The following is a 23,903-nucleotide window of genomic DNA, read 5'->3' on the forward strand; positions in this document are numbered from 1 at the left end:
TTTAATACCATGCATTTTCTCAATTTTTATTTTATTTGTGCAAGCTCACCAAGTGCAAATGCATATTTCAATTTTATTTATACAGCAAATATACAATTTTTTCTTGGTCACAAGCCCAATTTATTACAGAACATACTGAAACAACATACAAGTTAGACTATTCTTGATGTTCTAGACAGGTGGTGTCCTAAACCTTTTCACTATTGGCCAACATTCTAATAAAAGCAAGTGGTATCAAGTTAAAACAGTACTAGCGCAAGTTCTAGTGGCCATATTCTACAATTGGAAAAAAAAAATATATAGAAAAACGGTTCTCCAGCAAGACTTGGGAAGAGTAGTTAAATGTCTGTGCACTATATATAAGGAGCAAATGGGACACACGCTGAGATGGGGATATAGAGGCCAAGTGTCCCTGCTCAAGCGTCTTATCCCATTGTTCTTGGGTTATCGGGCCTACATCCCCTATCCAGCCCTGCCTGCTCTTAGCTGGGCCCTCACCTTTCAGAATCCTTCCTCTGAGCTTTATATATAACCGAGAAATCTGGCCTTTTGCTTGCCTTCGGTCCATAAGACCCTGAAGCAGGGGGATTTCGGTTCGCTCAATAGCGAGTGATCCATATTGGGCTTGAATTCCATGTCTCAGCTGTAGATATTTATAAAACGTCCTGTTAGAAATATTGAATTCCTGCCCAATAACTTGAAGGATTTCATTACATTCCCTTCATATAGATGCATCAGTCTATTAATCCCCTGTCTGTCCCATTCCAGAGATCTGTCTATCTTGTTTAATTCGCTCAAGTGACGATTATGCCATGGGGGGGTGTAGGCAGTTACTCCCACATAACCCATCTTTTGCTTTGCTTTCTGCCATACCTTCCTCATTAACACATTGGTGGGGCATCTGTAGGCGAATGAATTGGCCTCTAAGACTTCAGGTAATAACTTATGGGGTGCCCCTACCAACATCATCACCCCCTATAAGATGTGGAAAATGGGTAGGAAACCTAGAGACGAATGCCCCAGATGTGGGGCACCAGGTGATCTCTTCCATATGGTATGGAAATGTCCAAAATTGTATAGCTACTGGCTAGAAATAGTTCTTAAAATAAATAGGGTTTTTAAGACCACTCTGAAACCCGAGGCCAGGGTTTGCTTATTGGGGATATTTGAGGAGGCTAGAATTTCTCCTCCAATTAAGCCGTCTGTCCTGAGGTGTTTGTACCAGGCCAGGCGGCTGATAGCAATAAATTGGCAAGCCAAAAATCCCCCGGTATTCGGACAATGGGTTAACGTAATCAACTCTACAGTATGGTGCGAGAGAGCAGTGTTTATAAAACTAAACAACTTAAGAAAATTCGGGACATTATGGAACCCCTGGCTGATTAGCATGGGTTACCCCCCTGAGTAAGTTTACCGTGAGGGTGGATTAGTACCCCCTTGGTAGGCGGGAGGCGAGGGGTGCTTTCTCCCCCCCCCCCCCGGGTGGACATTCTTATGGAGAGCCCGTGGGGAGGGGTGGGGACCCTCTTTGTCCGTTTCTTGCCCTTACCTTTTTCCCCCTCCATATGGAGTGGGGCCTATTGCTATCCAGCTGGGATCGGCGTGACCAGTGCCAGCGGTGTGTGCTCGAAGTGGGGAGGGAGGGTGGGCAGGTGGGCTGGGAGGGGAGGGGGGGTGGTAAAGGCGCATGGCGTGTTTGCGTCAACGGGTGTGTTGGACACAGCCTCACTATTGCATTACTTTGTATGAAATGAAGCCTTTTGTATAACATTGTTGTTCTATATTTGAAAAAGCTTTAATAAAAAAGTAAGATAAAAAAAAATGTCTGTGCACTGCTTTCCTGTAAGTGTCCTTTTACTTTGCCAGGGGATATCATACACTTTGAAAACACACTTACGTTTCTGCAAAAAGAACAGAAAATAAAATAAATTAATACTCCAAAATTTGTAGAATACAGTTGTTGACTGTCCAAATGCTGCAATGACAGAATACAGTGGCATTTACTTCTCAAATCTAGGAGGGGAATTTAACAAAATTGAAGCAACCCAAATCTGGAGCAGACATATATGGCAATCAGCTTCTTTCATTTTCAAAGCTTAACTGAACAAGCTGAAGATGAAAGCCGATTGCCATGAACAGCTGCTACAGATTCTGGCTGCTCCAGTTTTGATACATTTTCCCCAAATTGTTACACTACCATTTCAGAGCTGTCAGTACATCAGCAGACACTGTCAAGTGGTAGTTCTTAAAGTCCCCTCTCAGTGTAAGCATTCCCCTATTAAGAATGCTCAGGCATAACATTAAGAAGTCTGACCCCACACCTTTCCAATCTCCTAACCTTGAGTCTGAAGATGTCCCTCACAGTGCATGACATACATACAATGAGCTTGTGATGGAGGTGTGGGTGGGACAGAACACAGGCAGAGAGCAGCAGTGAGCACAAGGCTCTTTATTGAAATCCGATAGAGTGGGCAAGGATTATAGACCAGAGTAAAGCTGTTCTCCCAGCTATCGTGGAGAGAGGAGCAGGCAGCTGGATGATCAGAGTGCGAGGAACATCACAGCTTTCACTTCAACTGCCATGTGTTCCCTGCACTCGCCATCACATACAGCCCCTCCTTGTACGGGAACTTTGATAGGCAGATCACCTGTCCAACCCCAGGACGTGTGACGTATATCAAAATTCCCCGGCCAGGAGGTGGGGCTGCATGTGTCGGCAAGTGGCAGGAACATAAATTGAAATGAAAGCTGTGATGTTCCTCGGCACTCTGATCATCCAGCCGGCAAATCCTCTTCTCTTCCCCTGCACGGGCAGGCTGCATTGGTGGACACGGATGAGGCTGCACTGATGGGCATGGATAAAGAAGTTAAATGTTTTTTTCAGAATTTAGTTATAAAAATATTAAGTGTAATTTCATGAGATAATTTATAAGGGCGTGTGTAGGGGCGGAGCAACTGGTGGTGAGTAACCCTTAGAGGCCTGGCTAGTAGCTCAGGACTTGAAATTTTGAGCCCTGACCTGTGTACAGCTTCATGTCCTACCCCCTGTGGTGACAGAGAAACCCACAAACCAAATTAGGCAGATAAATTGTCTTTGACCATCTATAATCCTAGATGCAGCGTGTAAGTTATAAAACAAAAAGAAAAATCATTATTTTTTACCTCCATTACAGCGGTAATAGTGACGTTTTAGGATAGACAGGGTTTGGATCCCATATCTTGCAGTACAGCATAGGCAAAGTATTCATAGACCCTGGGTTACAAGCTCATACCTTCAGATAACTGGACACCGACAAAGCCAGTGAGGACACGCCCCCTGGATGCCTTCCCTATAACCCTACCCCACTCAATCTTAATATTTGTAGCAACTCCGAAATATAGAATTTATGGGCAAGTCAAAATTCCTCTTATCCTAATGGTACAATACAGGGCACAGGGTGAGTATGCATAGACCCTGGGATATCCCCAAGCAATGAATGAAAAGGGTTGGCAACAACTAGGCAAACAGAACCAAACAGGCCCAACAAAAATCTAGAGCCAGAAAGACCCAATTTCAGAGAGCCACTGCAGAAACCTTGGTAAGGTATTAAACAAAGACTGTGTGAACTCACTGCAAAGTCTATTCCCATGGGAAAGAAGTTTAAAAGGCTAAAAATTAAACCTATGTGGCTCATGGGGAGAAAACAAAACAAAAACTAAGAGCTTTTAGAAAATTGAAAAAAAAAAAAAAAAAAAAAAAAAATGAAGGAACACTATTGTCTAAATGTTACACTGTCCGCACACTACAGATATTAAAAAGGAACATATTGCCAATAATCACAAGGGCTTCCCTAACCACAGTTTGTCCAAGTATTATGAAATCTGAGTGGGACATCTTTTATAGATCTTGATACGTTTTGCCCAAATTGGAGGGGTAGCCACATGAGGGGAGGGATCTCTAAGCTCGAGACCTGATGGATATATTGGATTAAATAATATAAACCCTTTGGTCTCAATGTATAGTGGAATGTGAACGATTTCGTAAATAGTTAAAACTCCTCTGCTTTATAAAATCTTTTCATTATAAATTTCTTCTTTTAAAAGTTTCGTTTTCCTACGTGTTCTACAACAACGTCTGTAGCAGAGACTTGTTCCTGAGTAAGCACCTTGTTGTCTGCTGGGCCTTGTGAGAGGGACTATCCCACTTGAGTGAACATCCAGTTGTGAATGACTGCATTCAGAGAATAGCCAAAGTAAGCAAGTTCGTCAATATTGACTTTGACACTAATGCTGCGTACACACGACCGGACTTTGACATCAAAAGGTCCGACGGAACGATTCCGGCAGACCATTCGATCGTGTGTGGGCTGCAGCGGACTTTTGATTTGCAAAAATCCAACAGACTTTAGAAATGGAACAGGTTTCAAATTTTTCCACCGGAACTCCGCCGGACCCAGTTCCTACCGAGAAATCCACTCGTGTGTATGCTAGTCCGACGGACAAAAAAAAAAAAAACGACGCGAGGGCAGCTTTTGGCTACTGGCTATGAACTTCCTTATTCTAGTCCGGTCGTACGTCATCACGTTCGAATCCATCTGACTTTGGTGTGATTGTGTGTGGCCAAGTCCGTTCATTCGGAAAGTCCGTCAGAACTCCGCCGAAAGTCTGTCAGACCTAGTCCCTCAAAGTCCGGTTGTGTGTACGCAGCATTAGAGTACCTGAACTTCCATTCCAACCCTCTGATCCTATTTTAAGAGACTGTTCATTGTCTACATTTTTGCAAATAAAATCCCTTTAAGTGGATCTGTCATCAGTCTTTCAAGTTACTGGGCCATCTACCACGGGACACCCCTAGACGTGAAGTGAGGAAAAAGAAGGTAACGGTAAGCCCACTCTAACCAGCAGCTCTTTCGGGGTTAGTGCTACACATTTATAAATAAAGTTAATCCAGGGAATATCCGATTGCCTCTCAGGGGGTCAGGAAGGAAATTTTTTTTTTCCCCTTGCTGAAGAAATTTGGTTAGTGTCCCTTGTCTGAGAACATTAAAAATAGGGAATCTGCCTGATCAAAACTTTGAGTTGGTTTCTAATTGCTCTATGACCAGGCAATGGAGAGAGATTTCCTTATGATGCTTTGGAGCAGAGCATAAGGATGGTAAGACTATGTTCTTAGTGAGGTGGAAGACTGATACCACCTTAGGATGAAAGTATTGTCATGGGCGTGAGACAACCTTGCCTGTGTGAAGTATGAGGAAAGGCCCCTACAGTTGGGCTGCCAACTCAGACATGGCTGACTTGGACGCACTAGGCTACTTTACAGGAGAAATCTAAGGCAGGGACAACTAAATGGTGGGCTGCAGACCAAGTGATAGTCCTGTTTGGCATACAGCTGTGCCACTTATCAGCCATGTCCTCTCCTGGGTCTCCCATCCAGCCGCCACTGTGATCCCCACAGAACAGCAGGGGGTGGGAGATGCTGCAGATCTGCACAGAGACCAGGAGTAATCACCCACTTGTTAACATAAGTTGAGTTGCTCCCACCTTCATCCAGACCCGCCCCATCTCCAGCTACCTTGCCCTGCTGATGAAAGCGGTGGCCCGGGTGGGAGACCCATAGAAGGACACTCAGGCTGACAAGGGCCTCTGCCCCACTGTGTTAAGGTATGACTGTGCAGGGAAGGCTGTAATTGAAAGGTGAACTGTAACATAACGGGGGGGGGGGGGGGGGGGGGGTTGTGATTGCTACTGGCATGGTCACTTATGGGAGGAGGGCTGTAATTGCAAGGGGAACTGTGATGTGAAGGGGACTGCAATGTAAAAGGGTGTGGGACTGTAATGTAGGGGCTCATTCACACCTGAACATGGTGCATGAAATCAGCATTTCATACACGTTTCTTGGACAGCATATAAAATGCACTGGATATGCAATCGGCTGTAGGTGTCAACCTATTCCTAATAACACTCCAAACGCAGGTCGCAAATGCAGCACGTTTGCCTGAAACAGATAACATGGTACAGCAGTGAAAAGTGAATGTATGCACTACCTTGTGTGTGATTCAGGCAATTTCAGCCCATTCAAACCACACGCCTGTATACTTCAGTGTCCTCAGTCATCCTTAAAGTCTGGTTCACGTCCGAAGTAAGGGGGGGGGTACTAGAACCCTGATGTTAAAGGGGTTGTGATGTGAAGCAGAGCTTTTAGAACTACATTTCCCATGATGCTCAACTACACTGTAGAGTGCATAAGCATCACGGGAAATGCAAAACATCTGGGGTGCCAATGTTCACCCTCATTGACCTAGGCTTTCCAAGCAGTAGTTCCCCTCCCCGCAGTCTTCTGGGACCTGTGGGACACGTCACAATGCGCAGCGCGGCTCAAGCATGCGCAGTGGGCACCCGGCTGCAAGCTGTCACAGCCAGGTGCCCACAGCACTGCCTTTAAATCTAGAGACTGAAGCAGGATGGAATGGATAACGTTTAGGAGCATTTAGGCGTTTTTTTCAGCAGCCCCTGAACTCTCCTCAATGTTATCTTATGGGTACATGTACACTCAGGCCCAGGGGCGGACTGACAAGTCATGGGGCCCCCGGGCAATAGAAGATCATGGGGCCCCCTTGGTCTTCACACTCAAGCCAAACCTGCACAGGGAGACACTGGAGAGAGAGAACATACACACAGGGGGACACACACGGGGGGGGGGGACACTGGAGGGAGAACACACACACACGGGGGGGGGGACACTGGAGGGAGAACACACACGGGGGGGGGGACACTGGAGGGAGAACACACACACACAGGGGGGACACTGGAGGGAGAACGCGCGCACACACACAGGGGGGGGGGGACACTGGAGGGAGAACACACACACACGGGGGGGGGGGACACTGGAGGGAGAACACACACACACAGGGGGGACACTGGAGGGAGAACGCGCGCACACACACGGGGGGGGGGGCACTGGAGGGTGAACGCGCACACCCACGGGGGGGACACTGGAGGGAGAAAGCACACACACAGGGGGGGGACACTGGAGGGAGAAAGCACACACACAGGGGGGGGGGACACTGGAGGGAGAACGCGCGCACACACACAGGGGGGGGGGACACTGGAGGGTGAACGCGCACACCCACGGGGGGGACACTGGAGGGAGAAAGCACACACACAGGGGGGGGGACACTGGAGGGAGAACGCGCACACACACACACACACACACACACACACACACGGGGACACTGGAGGGAGAAGGCACACACACAGGGGGACACTGGAGGGAGAAGGCACACACACAGGGGGATACTGGAGGGAGAAGGCACACACACAGGGGGACACTGGAGGGAGAATGCGCACACAGGAGGACACGCACACAGGGGGACATGCACACAGGACACACACTTACACAGCACAGGACATGCACACAGGACACTTCCACAGCACACAGGGGGACACGCACACAGCACAGGAGGACACGCACATGGGAGGACATGCACACGGGAGGACATGCACACAGGACACATACTTACACAGCACAGGACATGCACACAGGACACTTACACAGCACACAGGGGGACATGCACACGGGAGGACATGCACACGGGGGGACATGCACACGGGGGGACATACTTACACAGCACAGGACATGCACACAGGACACTTACACAGCACACCGGGGGACATGCACACAGGGGGACATGCACACGGGACATGCACACAGCACAGGGAGACATGCACACAGGAGGACATGCACACAGGAGGACATGCACACAGGGGGACATGCACACAGGGGGACATGCACACAGCACAGGGGGACATGCACACAGGACACTTACACAGCACACCGGGGGACATGCACACAGGGGGACATGCACACAGCACACAGGGAGACATGCACACAGGAGGACATGCACACAGGGGGACATGCACACAGGGGGACATGCACACAGGGGGACATGCACACAGGACACACACTTACACAGCACAGGACATGCACACAGGACACTTACACAGCACACAGGGGGACACGCACACAGCACGGGAGGACACGCACACGGGAGGACACGCACATGGGAGGACACGCACATGGGAGGACATGTACACAGGACAAATACTTACACAGCACAGGACATGCACACAGGACATGCACACAGCACAGGGGGACATGCACACAGGACATGCACACAGCAGGACATGCACACAGCACAGGGGGACATGCACATAGGACACACACTTGCACAGGACATGCACACAGGACACTTACACAGCACACAGGGGGACACGCACACAGCACACGAGGACATGCACACGGGAGAACATGCACACGGGAGAACATGCACACAGGGGGACATACTTACACAGCACACAGAGGGACATGCACACAGGACATACACACAGCACACAGGGGGACATGCACACAGGACATACACACAGCACAGGAGGACACTGTGGGATGGAGGGACCCGGGGCCCATGCATCTGTCTGTACCGCGCCGCCCCCCCCCCCCCATCGCGTGTGGCGGCCCTGGTGTCTCGGCTTCACTCACCGAGTCACTGGATGCTGAGCCTGAGACACTTCTAACAACGCGCTGCTCCCCGCCGGCCCCTCCACTCTTCTCGTCTGTCCCAGGTCAGGTGATGTCACGATGCATACAGTACAAGCACCTGGCCTGGGATGGACAGGGGAAGGAGGGGCCGGCGGGGAGCAGCGCACAGTTAACAGTGTTATTATCTGCATCGCGGGCGCGGCATGTAATTCAGCCGCTGCAAGTGGCCTCTCATATGGCCGAGTCCGGGCCCCTAACGTCCGCGGGCCCTCGGGCGGCGCCCGAGTGACCGACTGGTCAGTCCGCCCCTGCTCAGGCCTTTATAGTAGCTTAGAAGCAGTTGAGGTTAGAAGGATTTTTTTTTTTTTTTCCTAAAGCAAAAATTTGCGTTCAGGGGCATTTGCAACAGCATGTAAACGCATCGAAATACGGTAACTCGCATTTATAAGGAGTTTTCAATGGAGAATCATTTCTGACCATTTGCAATGTTAAAAAACAGACTTTCCAGAATTCTTGGGCTGGGAGAGATGGAGAGATTTTTCCCTGCATTGTAGGCATTTGGGAGGGTCTACTGATCTCTAAAATCTGTTATCAGTCAAAAATGCTTCTAAATGCAAACGCGCATAAACGCGGCATGTAAACGAGGCAAAAACTGGAGTTAGTACTTACCGGTAACTCCTTTTCCGGTGGTCTTCCAGGACAGCCCTTGAGAGATGGAGCTCCCCCCATCGACACAGGAAACACATTGCCACAGTTCAAAAGGCGGTCCCTCAGGTCCCTGGTCAGTCATTCACCAAGAACCGAAGGATGGAACTGAAAAACATATAAACCATAACAGGTAATAACATTAGTACATCACTATAATCAAATAAAGGGTGGGATCGTGCTGTCCTGGAAGACCACCGGAAAAGGAGTTACCGGTAAGTACTAACTCCAGTTTTCCCAAGTGTTCTTCCAGGACAGCCCTTGAGAGGATCCCCAAGTACTTACCAGATTAGGGGGGGACCACGGCCTGGAGGACTTTCCTCCCAAAGGCCTGATCCTGACTAGACATTAAGTCCAATCGGTAATGCCTTGTAAAGGTGGAAAAGCTTGACCATGTGGCTGCTTTACATACCTGCTCCGGGGTGGCACCAGCTCTTTCTGCCCAGGATGCAGACAACGCTCTTGTGGAGTGAGCTTTAACACCCTCAGGAGGATCTCTATTCAAGGCCTTATACCCCTCTGCTATAGCTAGCCTAATCCATCTAGCTATGGTTACTTTTGAAGCTTTCTGTCCCCTACGCTGTCTGGAAAAAAGGACAAAAAGGGAGTCTGAGATTCTGAATGGATTTGTTATTTTAAGATATTCTAGAATACACCTGCTCACATCCAATAAATGAAAACGTTCCTCTTTCTCATTTGCTGCATTTTGACAAAATGAAGGGAGGACAATATCTTGGGACCTATGGAAGCTAGATGCTACCTTTGGTAAGAACCCAGGGTCTGTCTTTAGTATGACTCTGTCTTCTAGGATCTGTAGGAATGGTTCCCTGATGGATAGGGCTTGGATTTCACTGACCCTACGGGCTGAAGTGATTGCCACCAGGAGTACTGTCTTAAATGTAATAAGCCTTAGGGAGGCCTCTGAGATAGGCTCAAAGGGTGACCCCAAGAAAGCTTTTAGTACAACTGCTAAATCCCAGGATGGGACTTTGGTGATTCTGACTGGCTTACGTCTAGCGACTGCCTTACAGAATCTAGCGACAAAAGGATTTTCCTGTAAGCGTTCATCTAGGTACACACTTAAGGCAGCTATCTGTACCTTAATAGTACTTAGGGTTAAACCCTTGTTTACACCTTCCTGTAAAAACTGTAGAATATTAGCCGTATTTATGTCACGGCTATTCAGCCAGCTATTAAATTTTTTCCAGACTTTTTTGTAAATGGCCCTCGTGACTGGTTTGCGACTCTGTAGTAAGGTCGCAATTACCTCATCTGACAGGCCCTTACTCCTTAAGATTTCCTCTTCAGTAACCACGCTGAAAGCTTCAGTGTGGCGACCTGTGGATGGTAAAGAGGTCCCTGCGACAGGAGGTCCTGTCTGTAGGGAAGTCTTAGAGACGGACAGTCTGTCAATTGTAGCAACGTTGTGAACCACGGTCTCCTGGGCCAAAAAGGTGCTACTAGAATCAAACAGGTTTTCTCTTTGAGGAATCTTGCTAGGACCCTCGGAATGAGATGAAGAGGGGGAAATGCATACGCCAGACTGAAAGTCCATGGAGCTTGCAAGGCATCTACCGCCAGGGGCTGATCTCCTGGGTTTAGCGAGAAAAAATTGGGAACCTTTGCATTCTTTTTGCTCGCAAAAAGGTCTACCTCTGGTTCTCCCCAGTGAGTTGTTATGAGATTGAATGCCTCTGGGTGTAAGGACCATTCTTGGTTCGAAATCTTTTGTCGACTCAAGAAGTCCGCCTTGTTGTTCAGCTCCCCTTTCAGGTGAACTGCAGAAATGGATTCCAGATTGGCTTCTGCCCACTGGAGAATGCGTCTGGCTACCAACATCAAACGAGGACTTCTGGTACCTCCTTGTTTGTTTATGTATGCTACAGCCGTCGTATTGTCTGAACGGACTTGTAGATGGTGACCCTGTATTGCGGGGTGAAAAGCTAGAACAGCTCTCAGGATTGCTGTTAGCTCTTTCCAATTGGAAGAGAAACATTTCTCCTCCGGGGTCCACTTGTCCTAGACCCAGCTTGAGCCGAGGTGGGCTCCCCAGCCCCAACTGCTCGCATCCGTTGTTAGTGTTGAAGTGATAGGAAGGACCCAATGAACCCCTTTGTTTAGGTTCTCCCTGTCCTTCCACCACCAGAGGGAGCGTTTTATCTTTGAGGGGATCGATACCTCCTCCTCCAGATCTCTGCCTTTTAATTGTTCTAACAGAAAACCCTGAAGGTCTCTTTGGTGGAACCTGGCCCATTGTACGGCTGGAATGGCTGCCGTCATAAGACCTAAGACCGACATTACTTCCCTCACCGTACATTTGGGGCTGCATTGAAGAAAAGATATTCTCTGCCACAGATTCAAAATCTTTTCTTCCGGCAGTATAATTTTCTGATCTACAGACTTGATCCAGTAACCCAGATACAGGATCTCCTGTGTTGGGGTTGTCTTGGATTTCTCCTGACTGACAATCCACCCTAATCGACTCAGGCTGAGTTGAGTCAATTCCAGATCCTGAGAAAGACGACTCTCCGAGTGTGCTGTTAGGAGCAGATCGTCTAGATAGGGGATAATTGAGACTGATTGAAGCCTCAGTGGAACTAAAGCCTCTCCGAGAACCTTGGTAAAGATTCTTGGGGAGGATGATAGACCGAAGGGAAGTGCTCTGCACTGAAAGTGGTAAACCTTTGTGTCTATCTGCACTGCCATCCGAAGGAATTTCTGGCATTCCTCCCTTATTGGAATATGCAGATAAGCATCCCTTAGATCCAGGGTTGCCATAAATATCTCTTTCTGCAGGAGATTCTTTATGGAATAAATGGACTCCATCCGAAATCTCTTGTAACGGATGGAGCGATTCAGTGGTCGGAGGTTCATAATTAGTCTGAATCTCCCTGACGGCTTTCTTACCACAAAAATGTGCGAGTAAAAACCGTCTCCTTGTTCCTGAATAGGGACTGGTGTCAATACCTCTTGATCCACCATTTCCCCTATCAGTAAAGGTAAGGCCCTGGCCTTTTCTGAGTGACTTGGAAGCTTTGTCACCAGAAACTTGGAAGGAGGGTTGCTGTGAAATTCCAGCGCATGACCCCTTTTTATTATATTTAAGACAAACTCGTTCGAGGTTGTCTCTTCCCATTGTGGAAGAAATTTGCTTAATCTTCCTCCCACAGGAACCCTGACGTCACTGGGGTTTGGGATCCTGATTGGGGCGGCTAAACAGTATGCCCCCTTTTCCTTTCCCTTTATGTCCCGACCAATGTTTTTTGGGGGTTGAACTCTTCTCTGATTTAGAGGGTTCCTTAAAGGGACGAAAAAATTTTCTTTGAAAATTTTTCTTTTTTGCGGGAAAGGTTTTCTTTTTATCCGCCGTCCTTTCTAAGGCGGAGTCTAATTCAGGCCCGAAGACTAAGTCTCCTGTAAAAGGGACGCTGCACAGGCGGGTTTTAGACGCCGTGTCTCCCCCCCAGGTTTTCATCCATACTGACCTCCTTGCTGCCACTGAAAGTGCTGCAGACTTAGCCGTAAATTTTACGGAGTCCGTGGAGGCGTCAGAGATGAAACTGGTGGCCTTAAAAAGCATAGGGAAGGATTTCAGAAGCTCCCCCCTAGGAGTGCCTGCCTTTAAATGTTCTTGTAGTTGCGATAACCAGAACTCCAGGTTTCTAGCTACACAAGAAGTGGCTAGAGCTGGTTTTAAGCCTGCCATAGAGACATCCCAGGCCCTCTTTAAGACAATGTCTGTTCTCCTGTCCATGGGATCTTTCAGGTGGCCCATATCCTCAAAGGCCAGATCAGCCTGCTTTGAGATTTTGGACAGAGGGGTGTCTAGTTTAGGATTTTTATTCCAGACCGCCTCTGAGCTCTCATCAAAAGGGAACCTTCTCAAGGGATTTAGGAAAGAAAACCTTTTTATCTGGTTCAGACCACTCCTTAAGGACAAGGTCAGAAAGCACCTTATGTATAGGGAAAACCCTTGCTTTCTTTTTCCCCAGGGCCTCATACATTTGATCATGTCTGGATAACTGAGTTTCTTCCTCCTCAATTTCCAGCGTATCATAGATAGCCCCCATTAGCTCATCTACTTCCTCGAGAGATAATCTATATTTTGAGGCTTTAGATGCTGCTTGATCCTCTTCCTGACCCGAGTCAGTGTCAGAGGATTCGGGGCTAATCAACGTGGGGCTAGGCTCCCTGACCATACGGGGCTCCCCTGAGCTGGGTGTTGTAAGGCATGGTGAGGAGGAGATTATAGTTGTTTTACTCGTGGAGGCAGCTGCAGCTGATCCCACGTCAGTGATTAACTCCCGGAGGGACTTAAAGGTCGACGCCATTTCCTCTTTAAAGGAGCCCAAAAACTTTGCTAAAGGGGAATCTGCCTCAGATTTAAGCAAGCTTGCAATGCATTGCTTGCATAGGGCTTTGTTAGAGCCAGAGGACAACCTATTCCCACAATTAGGGCACTTTTTGCGGCCTGTCTTGTCTTCCCTTGGTATCTCTTTAGCCTGAAAATAAGAAGACAAAGGATTTCTTAGCGTCAGCACCATGTCCCTCTTAGAATCACCACTAATAAACAACCTCACTGTGAGTAAACCGCCACCGTGGGGCACTACAGGGCCCAGCCTACAAACACCACCACTCCACCACAGTAATAGCATGGCCAGCAGCCTACCTGGGATTGGCTGGTGCCTGTCTCCGCCGGAGTATCCTGGGGAATAGCCTCCATGGTCCCCCTCTGACGCTCCGGATCCCGCCGCTAATCCGGTATAGCTGGACGCTGATCGGGTTTCACAGGCACAGCGCTGGCTCTCCCTCTCCTCCTTGTACCCTTAGAGACCCGGAACCGGAAGTCTCGGCACGCAGTGATGACGCGGTTCCGCCGGAAGTGACGCTCGGCGTCTCCGACCCCACCGCAACAAGGAGCAGAGATGGAAGGTTCCACTCACCGCTCCTGGGGGAAACCGGCGCCATTCTGCCCCTGGCCACCTCGGCACTGGAAGGAGGAGGGTAACGGGTCTGCTCCGAATCAGCTGGACGGTACCCGAGCCACAAAGAAAGGTATGGACCCAATACTGCAGCCAAAAAACAGGACCCGGTCCCTTATGGCTAACAGGTTCTCAGGCAGCCCCTGAGAGGGGCCTCCAGGTTCCTGGCAACATGTTCCTCCGACGGAGGAAACACAAATGACTGACCAGGGACCTGAGGGACCGCCTTTTGAACTGTGGCAATGTGTTTCCTGTGTCGATCGGAGGAGCTCCATCTCTCAAGGGCTGTCCTGGAAGAACACTTGGGAAACAGACATTATTTAATCATCGGTTACTAGCTGTCAAGTTCCAGCGTTCATTAGGTTTTCAAACATCCTGTGTACATGAGGCCTTACAGACATTTTAAATGGCTAAAATCTTACCAAAACGATTTTTCTTCCAAAAACAAAAAAAATGTATCATTATTCAAACCTGCAGTGTTATAATGTATATTAGATTTACATAACGTAACATGTGAAAAGGAAGTAATGAAAACAAGTCACCTTCAGCTTCGAGCCAGTTAGAAGTGGACAAGGTTTATTAATGTAGTCTTCACTCTTCTTGCATGCTGTATTTCCCAGCACCAGGGTCAGTTTATAGTTCATCCCAGCAACTAACTAAAACAAGGATAATATAATAAAAGTAAGTATTAATGGGATATTGTATACTTAAAGACACAAAAATCATGAAGTCCACATAAAGTCCACATAAAGTGACCGCAAGGCTAGGTTCACATTAGCGGCAAACTCTACCACGCCTCTGAAAAGCAATAGGCAGTGAACTGGTTGAACTAGATGGACTTGTTTCTTTTTTCAGGGTTTACTTCCTCTTTAAAGCATAAGTTCACCTTTTGACAAAAAATAAAATGCACTTTTTCCCCCTGCAAAAAAAAAAAAAAAAAAAAGTATTTATTATTTTTTGTTGCAGGAGCCTGTAAAGCATTGCACCAGCGATCAGCAGATCAATGATACCATGCAGGTCTCCTCCAGATCTGTCAGTGAATCAGCTTGCTTGTACCTCATACAAGGAAGCCGATACATTCTGAAAGGAAGACTCAATGAACCATCACAGCGCCATAGGAGTTCATTGAAAACTACAAGCTGACAGCCAAAGACTGCCAGACCTTGTAGTTTTCCATTCACAGAGGACTGTGAGTGACACGGGTGGGTGGGCGGAGTGCCACACAACCACATTTTTATTTTTTATTTTTTTATTGTGGCAGTGGACACAGGGACAAAATCCTTGGTCTGCTGTCACAGCGGGGATTGGGGGAGGGGGGCATATGGGCTGGTGCATGCATAACATGTTACACTCTGGGTGTAAAATGTTGTAAAAGGTGAACTTATCCTTTAATCTGACCCCTAAAATTCAAATTTTGCTGCTCAAATTGTAACCCAAAACTAAGGGGGTTACTATATTGTGGGGGGTTTAAAGTAGAATTTTTGGGACGCCACCAACTAATCTTAAATCTGCACCCAACACCTATACTGACTAACTTGTGGGAGAAAGATGCTTATGTGACCACTCCAGTCAAGCGATCTCCCCTGTCTGCCAGTACCAGCTCTCCAACAAAGTCTGGAATGCCCGAGTGGTGACATCAGCTATAGGTTTACTATGGGCCATCTGTTGTCAGAGAAGCTGATCACATGACCAGAGAAGACAGAATAGGCAAGTATATGCAACTTTCTTCTACAGGGCTGTTAGTACAGGTGTTAGAAGGACGGTGGGAGCAGTTTTAAAAATGAGTTAGCGATATCCAAAAATTTAACTTTAATTAAAAAAAAAAAAAAAAAGTGCCTGAAACAAACTGTCTCAACTTTGTTCACACTAGAGAACAGCCAATCACCTTTTAAAATGTATTTTTTCTAAGCTGTGTATACATAAAAAAAAAAAAAAACACTCACCTAAGTGGATGAAGCATCAGTCCCATGCTACATCTGTCACCTCACTGCCGATCGCTCACTTCTTGTTCATCAGGCTACAAATAACTGGGGACTGTCAGTCTCCGTCTCATTGCTCTGCACCCACAGCCCTCACTGAAGCACTGGGCTGTGGAGGGGGTGGGAAGCAACTGGCTAAGGCTGTCAGTGGCTCACTGAGAGGCTGAGTGCACTGCCTGTCCATGCATCTGGCTGGATCTGGACCATATGGCCAGGATCTTTTCAGAGCCTGCACCGGCTCTGTGACATCGGCCATCAGAGGGCTTTAGCCCGCTGTCGGCTGAAAACGGGTCACAGGAGTGCAGAATGAACTGCACTCCTGTGATCCATAGAAGTACAGCCAAAAAAAATAAAAATCTTTGCCTATACTTTTCTTTTAATGATAGCTGATCATTAACCACTTCCCGACCAGAGCAGAATGGCACGGTCAAGCTGATCGCCGCCATTACTAGTAAAAAAAAAAAAAAAATTATTAATAAAAATGCCATAAAACTATACCCTATTTTGTAAATGCTATAACTGTTGCGCAAACCAATCAATCGCTTACTGCGATTTTTTTTTTGTACCAAATATATGTAGAAGAATATTTATCGGCCTAAACTGAGGGAAAAAATTTTTTTTAGATATTTTTGGTGGATATTTATTATAACAAAAAGTAAAAAATAATGCGTTTTTTTTTTTTAAATTGTCGCTCTATTTTTGTTTATAGCACAAAAAATAAAAACCGCAGGGGTGATAAAATACCACCAAAAGAAATCTCTATTTGTGGAAAAAAAAACGTCAATTTTGTTTGGGAGCCACGTCAGAAGAGCGCACAATTGTCAGTTAAAGCGACGCAGTGGTGAATTGCAAAAAGTGGTCTGGTCTTTGGCCAGCAAAATGGTCTGAGGCTGAAGTGGTTAAAGACATTGAGACAGAGCTGGTCTCATACCCTTTTAAACACAGTTAACCCTTTGATCACCCAGATGTTTAACCCCTTCCCAGCCAGTGTCATTAGTACAGTGCATATTTTTAACACTGATCAGTGTGTGTGTGTATAAAATTATATATATATATATATATATACACACATACACACACACACACACACACACACACACACACATATAGGGGTAGAGCTGCACAATTAATCGGAAAAAAAAAAAACGCAATCTCGATTCACCCCCTCTGAAATCTCTCCTGCAGAAGTTGCCAATTCTTTCTAATATAAACAAGTGGAGAAACTATGAGCTCACTCAGCTGTCAAAAGAAAACAATCCAGGCAGGTCTGACAAGTTTTTTTTAAACTTGCAACATTGTAACTAAACTTCCTTCTTAGATCAAAGGGATAGAACTTCTGTGTGAATAATCTGGTCAGACTTTTCAACAATGTGTAAATGCAGGAAGTTTAACCACTTAAAGTCAGGCTCGGTTCACACAGGAGGTGGCACGACGCGGCACGACTTGCAGCGCCGCGACCTGCCGAGACCTCAGCGGCGACTTGCAAAATGACTTCTGTATAGAAGTCAATGCAAGTCGCCCGAAGTCATGCCAAAAGTAGTACAGGAACCTTTTTTCTAAGTCGGAGCGACTTGAGTCGCTCCTCTTAGAACGGTTCCGTAGTACAGAACGGGGGCGACTTGTCAGGTCGCGGCGCGCCAAGTCGTGCTGCGTCGTGCCGCCTCCTGTGTGAACCGAGCCTAAATCTTTTTCTGACATTTCTTTAAATTCAAAAAAAAAAAAAAATCAATATTTTTTTGCTAGAAAAATACTTGGAACCCCCAAACATTATATAATTTATTAGCAGCACCAGGCTTCACACTATCCAGTTTTAGTAAATCATCCCCTTCGTTTGTATATGAAAAAATAACACATATACACAAACTATATAAGTATTTATTAATATTAGAGCTGCAAGATTAATCATTATCGCAATTTTTTTCCCCATGTTGCAATCTTAAAAGAAAAAAAAAACTGAATTCTCTCCGCTCTTCTGAAGCCACAGCAGTAGCCCAATTTTTTTGTATAATGCGATAGATTTTATGCTGTGAGAATCGTGATCTTTTTATTCCAAGCAAAAAAATTTAATAAAAAAAATTGTGATTCTCATTTTGGCCAGAATCTTGAAAAAAAATAAAAAAAAGTGTGTGTATATATATATATATATATATATATATATATATATATATATATTATATACACACACACACACACACACTTACCAAAAATATGTAGCAGAATAAAAAAAAAAAAAATTTTTTTTTATATATTTTAATAAATAAAGGGGGGGGGGGGGGGATATATTTCAAAATTGTCGGTATTTTGTTTATAGAGCAAAAACTAAAAAACCCACCAAAAGAATGTTGTTTGTCAGGAAGACAATGATATAAAATGTTATGTACAGTGTCATAACTACGCAATTGTCAGTAAAAGTAACGTAGTGCCACATCGCAAAAAGAAAAAAAAACCTAGCCTGGTCATGAAGATAAATCTTCGGGAGGGGAAGAGAATACACACAATATTATATATATATATATATATATATATATATATATATATATATATATATATATATATATATATATATATATACAGGGGTCAAGTGCTGGGGAAAAAAGTGTGGGAACTCTCACCCAAGATCCACTCCCCCACCAAAAAAAAATAAAGGTACGCTCATATGCATATATATTTCACAGAAAATACAGTACATTTATTGTAAAGTGCCAGTTTACAAATACAAAATAAGTTAACTTGTCAAACAGAATAATCAACACAATGGGTGATGATCTTTCCCTCGCAGGGAATTTCTAACACAAATACACCCTGTTCCAAATTCAAATACAGAAAATTAGAAAATATCACACAAACTGAAATAACGTTGCCCTTGCCATGCAAGATTATCGGCAACGGATCAAAAAACTCACGGATCGGATCATTCCTTGAATCTGAGTCACAGATCGGATCTTTTTTCGGATCAGCAAATAATAATTGAATTTGCAAAAACCTGTGAAAAATGTCACCACCATATAGTCCCCACTGCAATATACATCTCCCCTACTGTAATATCCACGTCATCTCCCCCAATAATATTTTAGCTGAGCATGGATGGGTATGGCTGGGTATTAGCAGAATATGTATTGGCAGGGTAAGTATTGGCAGGGTATTGCAGAATATTGGCAGGATAAGTATTGGCAGGGTATTGCAGAGTATTGGCAGGGTATGGCAGATTATTGCTGGGTATTGCAGATTATTGGCAGGGCATTGCAGGGTAAGTTATGCAGAGTCTTGGCAGGGTAAGTATTGCAGAGTAAGTATCGGCAGGGTATGTATTGCAGAGTATTGGCAGGGTATAGCAGAGTATTGGTGGAGTAATGTAGAGTATTGGTGGAGTAATGTAGAGTATTGGTGGAGTAATGCAGAGTATTGGTGGAGTAATGCAGAGTATTGGCGGAGTAATGCAGAGTATTGGCGGAGTAATGCAGAGTATTGGCGGAGTAATGCAGAGTATTGGCGGAGTATTGGCGGAGTAATGCAGAGTATTGGCGGAGTAATGCAGAGTATTGGCGGAGTAATGCAGAGTATTGGCGGAGTAATGCAGAGTATTGGTGGAGTAATGCAGAGTATTGGCGGAGTAATGCAGAGTATGGGCGGAGTAATGCAGAGTATGGGCGGAGTAATGCAGAGTATGGGCGGAGTAATGCAGAGTATGGGCGGAGTAATGCAGAGTTTTGGCGGAGTAATGCAGAGTTTTGGCGGAGTAATGCAGAGTTTTGGCGGAGTAATGCAGAGTATTGGCGGAGTAATGCAGAGTATTGGCAGAGTAATGCAGAGTATTGGCAGAGTAATTCAGAGTATTGGCGGAGGGGTAATGCAGAGTATTGGCGGAGGGGTAATGCAGAGTATTGGCGGAGGGGTAATGCAGAGTATTTGCGGGGTAATGCAGAGTATTGGTGGAGTAATGCAGAGTATTGGCGGGGTATTGCAGAGTATTGGCGGGGTATTGCAGAGTATTGGCGGGGTATTGCAGAGTATTGGCAGGGTAATGCAGAGTGCTAGTGACTAACCTGGTTTACTTCTCGCTCGGGAGAGAACTGGGTAGAGGGGAGGGAGGAGACAGTCCGTATGGGGCGCTCGAGTCCTGCGGGAACGCATGGGAACGGCGTTCCCGTACTATTTCCACAACGGGAACGCCGTTCCCATTAGCAGCCCAAGTAGCCCGCCGCCCGAGTCAGTGACTGGTTGCTAGGCTAGGGCCGCTCCGCGTCTAGCAACCGGTCACATGACATCGACCGTACACGTGGGCACGCACGGAGTCAGTGGGCAGTGCGCATGCGGCCTCCAGCGCAGCCAGCGGCAGACACACGCCGCTGGCATACGGACTGTCTCCTCCCTCCCCTCTACCCAGTTCTCTCCCGAGCGAGAAGTAAACCAGGTTAGTCACTAGCACTCTGCATTACCCTGCCAATACTCTGCAATACCCCGCCAATACTCTGCAATACCCCGCCAATACTCTGCAATACCCCGCCAATACTCTGCATTACTCCACCAATACTCTGCATTACCCCGCAAATACTCTGCATTACCCCTCCGCCAATACTCTGCATTACCCCTCCGCCAATACTCTGCATTACCCCTCCGCCAATACTCTGAATTACTCTGCCAATACTCTGCATTACTCTGCCAATACTCTGCATTACTCTGCCAATACTCTGCATTACTCTGCCAATACTCTGCATTACTCCGCCAATACTCCGCCAATACTCTGCATTACTCCGCCAATACTCTGCATTACCCCGCAAATACTCTGCATTACCCCTCCGCCAATACTCTGCATTACCCCTCCGCCAATACTCTGAATTACTCTGCCAATACTCTGCATTACTCCTCCAAAACTCTGCATTACTCCTCCAAAACTCTGCATTACTCCGCCAAAACTCTGCATTACTCCGCCAAAACTCTGCATTACTCCGCCCATACTCTGCATTACTCCGCCCATACTCTGCATTACTCCGCCCATACTCTGCATTACTCCGCCCATACTCTGCATTACTCCGCCCATACTCTGCATTACTCCGCCCATACTCTGCATTACTCCGCCAATACTCCGCCAATACTCCGCCAATACTCCGCCAATACTCCGCCAATACTCTGCATTACTCCACCAATACTCTGCATTACTCCACCAATACTCTGCATTACTCCGCCAATACTCTGCATTACTCCGCCAATACTCTGCATTACTCTGCATTACTCCGCCAATACTCTGCATTACTCCGCCAATACTCTGCATTACTCTGCATTACTCCGCCAATACTCTGCATTACTCCGCCAATACTCTGCATTACTCCGCCAATACTCTGCATTACTCCGCCAATACTCTGCATTACTCCGCCAATACTCTGCATTACTCCGCCAATACTCTGCATTACTCCGCCAATACTCTGCATTACTCCGCCAATACTCTGCATTACTCCACCAATACTCTGCATTACTCCGCCAATACTCCGCCAATACTCTGCATTACTCCACCAATACTCTGCATTACTCCACCAATACTCTGCATTACTCCACCAATACTCTGCATTACTCCACCAATACTCCGCCAATACTCCACCAATACTCCGCCAATACTCTGCATTACTCCGCCAATACTCTGCATTACTCCGCCAATACTCTGCATTACTCCGCCAATACTCCGCCAATACTCTGCATTACTCCACCAATACTCTGCATTACTCCACCAATACTCTGCATTACTCCACCAATACTCCGCCAATACTCTGCATTACTCCACCAATACTCTGCATTACTCCACCAATACTCTGCATTACTCCACCAATACTCCGCCAATACTCTGCATTACTCCGCCAATACTCTGCATTACTCCGCCAATACTCTGCATTACTCCGCCAATACTCTGCATTACTCCACCAATACTCTGCATTACTCCACCAATACTCTGCATTACTCCACCAATACTCTGCATTACTCTGCATTACTCCGCCAATACTCTGCATTACTCCGCCAATACTCTGCATTACTCCGCCAATACTCTGCATTACTCCGCCAATACTCCGCCAATACTCTGCATTACTCCGCCAATACTCTGCATTACTCCACCAATACTCCGCCAATACTCTGCATTACTCCGCCAATACTCTGCATTACTCCGCCAATACTCTGCATTACTCCGCCAATACTCTGCATTACTCCACCAATACTCTGCATTACTCCACCAATACTCTGCATTACTCCACCAATACTCTGCATTACTCTGCATTACTCCGCCAATACTCTGCATTACTCCGCCAATACTCTGCATTACTCCGCCAATACTCTGCATTACTCCGCCAATACTCCGCCAATACTCTGCATTACTCCGCCAATACTCCGCCAATACTCTGCATTACTCCGCCAATACTCTGCATTACTCCGCCAATACTCTGCATTACTCCGCCAATACTCTGCATTACTCCACCAATACTCTGCATTACTCCACCAATACTCTGCATTACTCCACCAATACTCTGCATTACTCCACCAATACTCTGCTATACCCTGCCAATACTCTGCAATACATACCCTGCCGATACTTACTCTGCAATACTTACCCTGCAATGCCCTGCCAATAATCTGCAATACCCAGCAATAATCTGCCATACCCTGCCAATACTCTGCAATACCCTGCCAATACTTATCCTGCCAATATTCTGCAATACCCTGCCAATACTTACCCTGCCAATACATATTCTGCTAATACCCAGCCATACCCATCCATGCTCAGCCAAAATATTATTGGGGGAGATGACGTGGATATTACAGTAGGGGAGATGTATATTGCAGTGGGGACTATATGGTGGTGACATTTTTCACAGGTTTTTGCAAATTCAATTATTATTTGCTGATTCCGAAAAAAGATCCGATCTGTGACTCAGATTCAAGGAATGATCCGATCCGTGAGTTTTTTGATCCGTTGCCGATAATCTTGCACGGCAAGGGCAACGTTATTCCAGTTTGTGTGATATTTTCTAATTTTCTGTATTTGAATTTGGAACAGGGTGTATTTGTGTTAGAAATTCCCTGCGAGGGAAAGATCATCACCCATTGTGTTGATTATTCTGTTTGACAAGTTAACTTATTTTGTATTTGTAAACTGGCACTTTACAATAAATGTACTGTATTTTCTGTGAAATATATATGCATATGAGCTTACCTTTATTTATTTTTATTTTTTTTTGGTGGGGGAGTGGATCTTGGGTGAGAGTTCCCACACTTTTTTCCCCAGCACTTGACCCCTGTATATATATATATATATATATATAACACGGGTGAGGAGAGGTTCTCTTCCTCCATGTACACACTGTATACACACATTACCTGCTCCCTGGCATCTTTCAGTGATATCATTCCATACACGCTGTCATCATTGCTCTGCAGATTATACTGGGAGACGCTGAACTCCGCTATTTCTTTCACCTCCTCGCTGTTTTTATCAGCGGCGCTCCATCCGCCTGGCATACCAGCCCAGCCAAGGGACAGGAGAGCGCACAGCACGCCGCTTATTATTACAGCCTGAGAAGCCATTGCCGTGTCCGGTGTCCCCTCCGCTCCGCACTGCTAACACTGAGCTGCTTTCCGGACTATGATGTAGGCGTGTCCAGTGTACAGAATGAAGACAAACAGGTCAGGACGGTGATAGGCTCATGGGGTTGGTAATGGACACGCCGACACAGTCTATTAACC

At 46.3% G+C, this 23,903-nt stretch overlaps 1 protein-coding gene across 1 annotated transcript; it reads right to left on the minus strand.

Moving 5' to 3' along the window:
• LOC143933594 (cystatin-C-like) lies at window positions 1-23,775 on the minus strand. The gene is made up of 3 exons (XM_077456544.1): window positions 23,538-23,775; window positions 14,745-14,858; window positions 1-1,901 (listed from the first exon to the last, which is right to left on the minus strand). The coding sequence occupies exons 1-3, from the start codon at window positions 23,742-23,744 to the stop codon at window positions 1,779-1,781; spliced, it is 444 nt and encodes a 147-aa protein (XP_077312670.1). The 5' UTR covers window positions 23,745-23,775; the 3' UTR covers window positions 1-1,778.
• Between the last annotated feature and the right edge of the window lie 128 nt (window positions 23,776-23,903).

Source organism: Lithobates pipiens, unplaced genomic scaffold (genome assembly GCF_037356315.1).
Source record: "Lithobates pipiens isolate NorthernLeopardFrog02 unplaced genomic scaffold, aLitPip1_a1.2 Scaffold_10, whole genome shotgun sequence".
Classification (NCBI taxonomy): Eukaryota; Metazoa; Chordata; class Amphibia; order Anura; family Ranidae; genus Lithobates; species Lithobates pipiens.

Coding starts and splice junctions, on each gene's coding strand:
- LOC143933594 (XM_077456544.1), bottom strand. CDS start 23,744: ATGGCTTCTCAGGCTGTAATAATAAGCGGCGTGCTGTGCGCTCTCCTG. Junction 14,859..23,537: donor TGAAAGATGCCAGGGAGCAG/GTAATGTGTGTA, acceptor TCCTTGTTTTAG/TTAGTTGCTGGGATGAACTA. Junction 1,902..14,744: donor TAACTGGCTCGAAGCTGAAG/GTGACTTGTTTT, acceptor TTCTTTTTGCAG/AAACGTAAGTGTGTTTTCAA.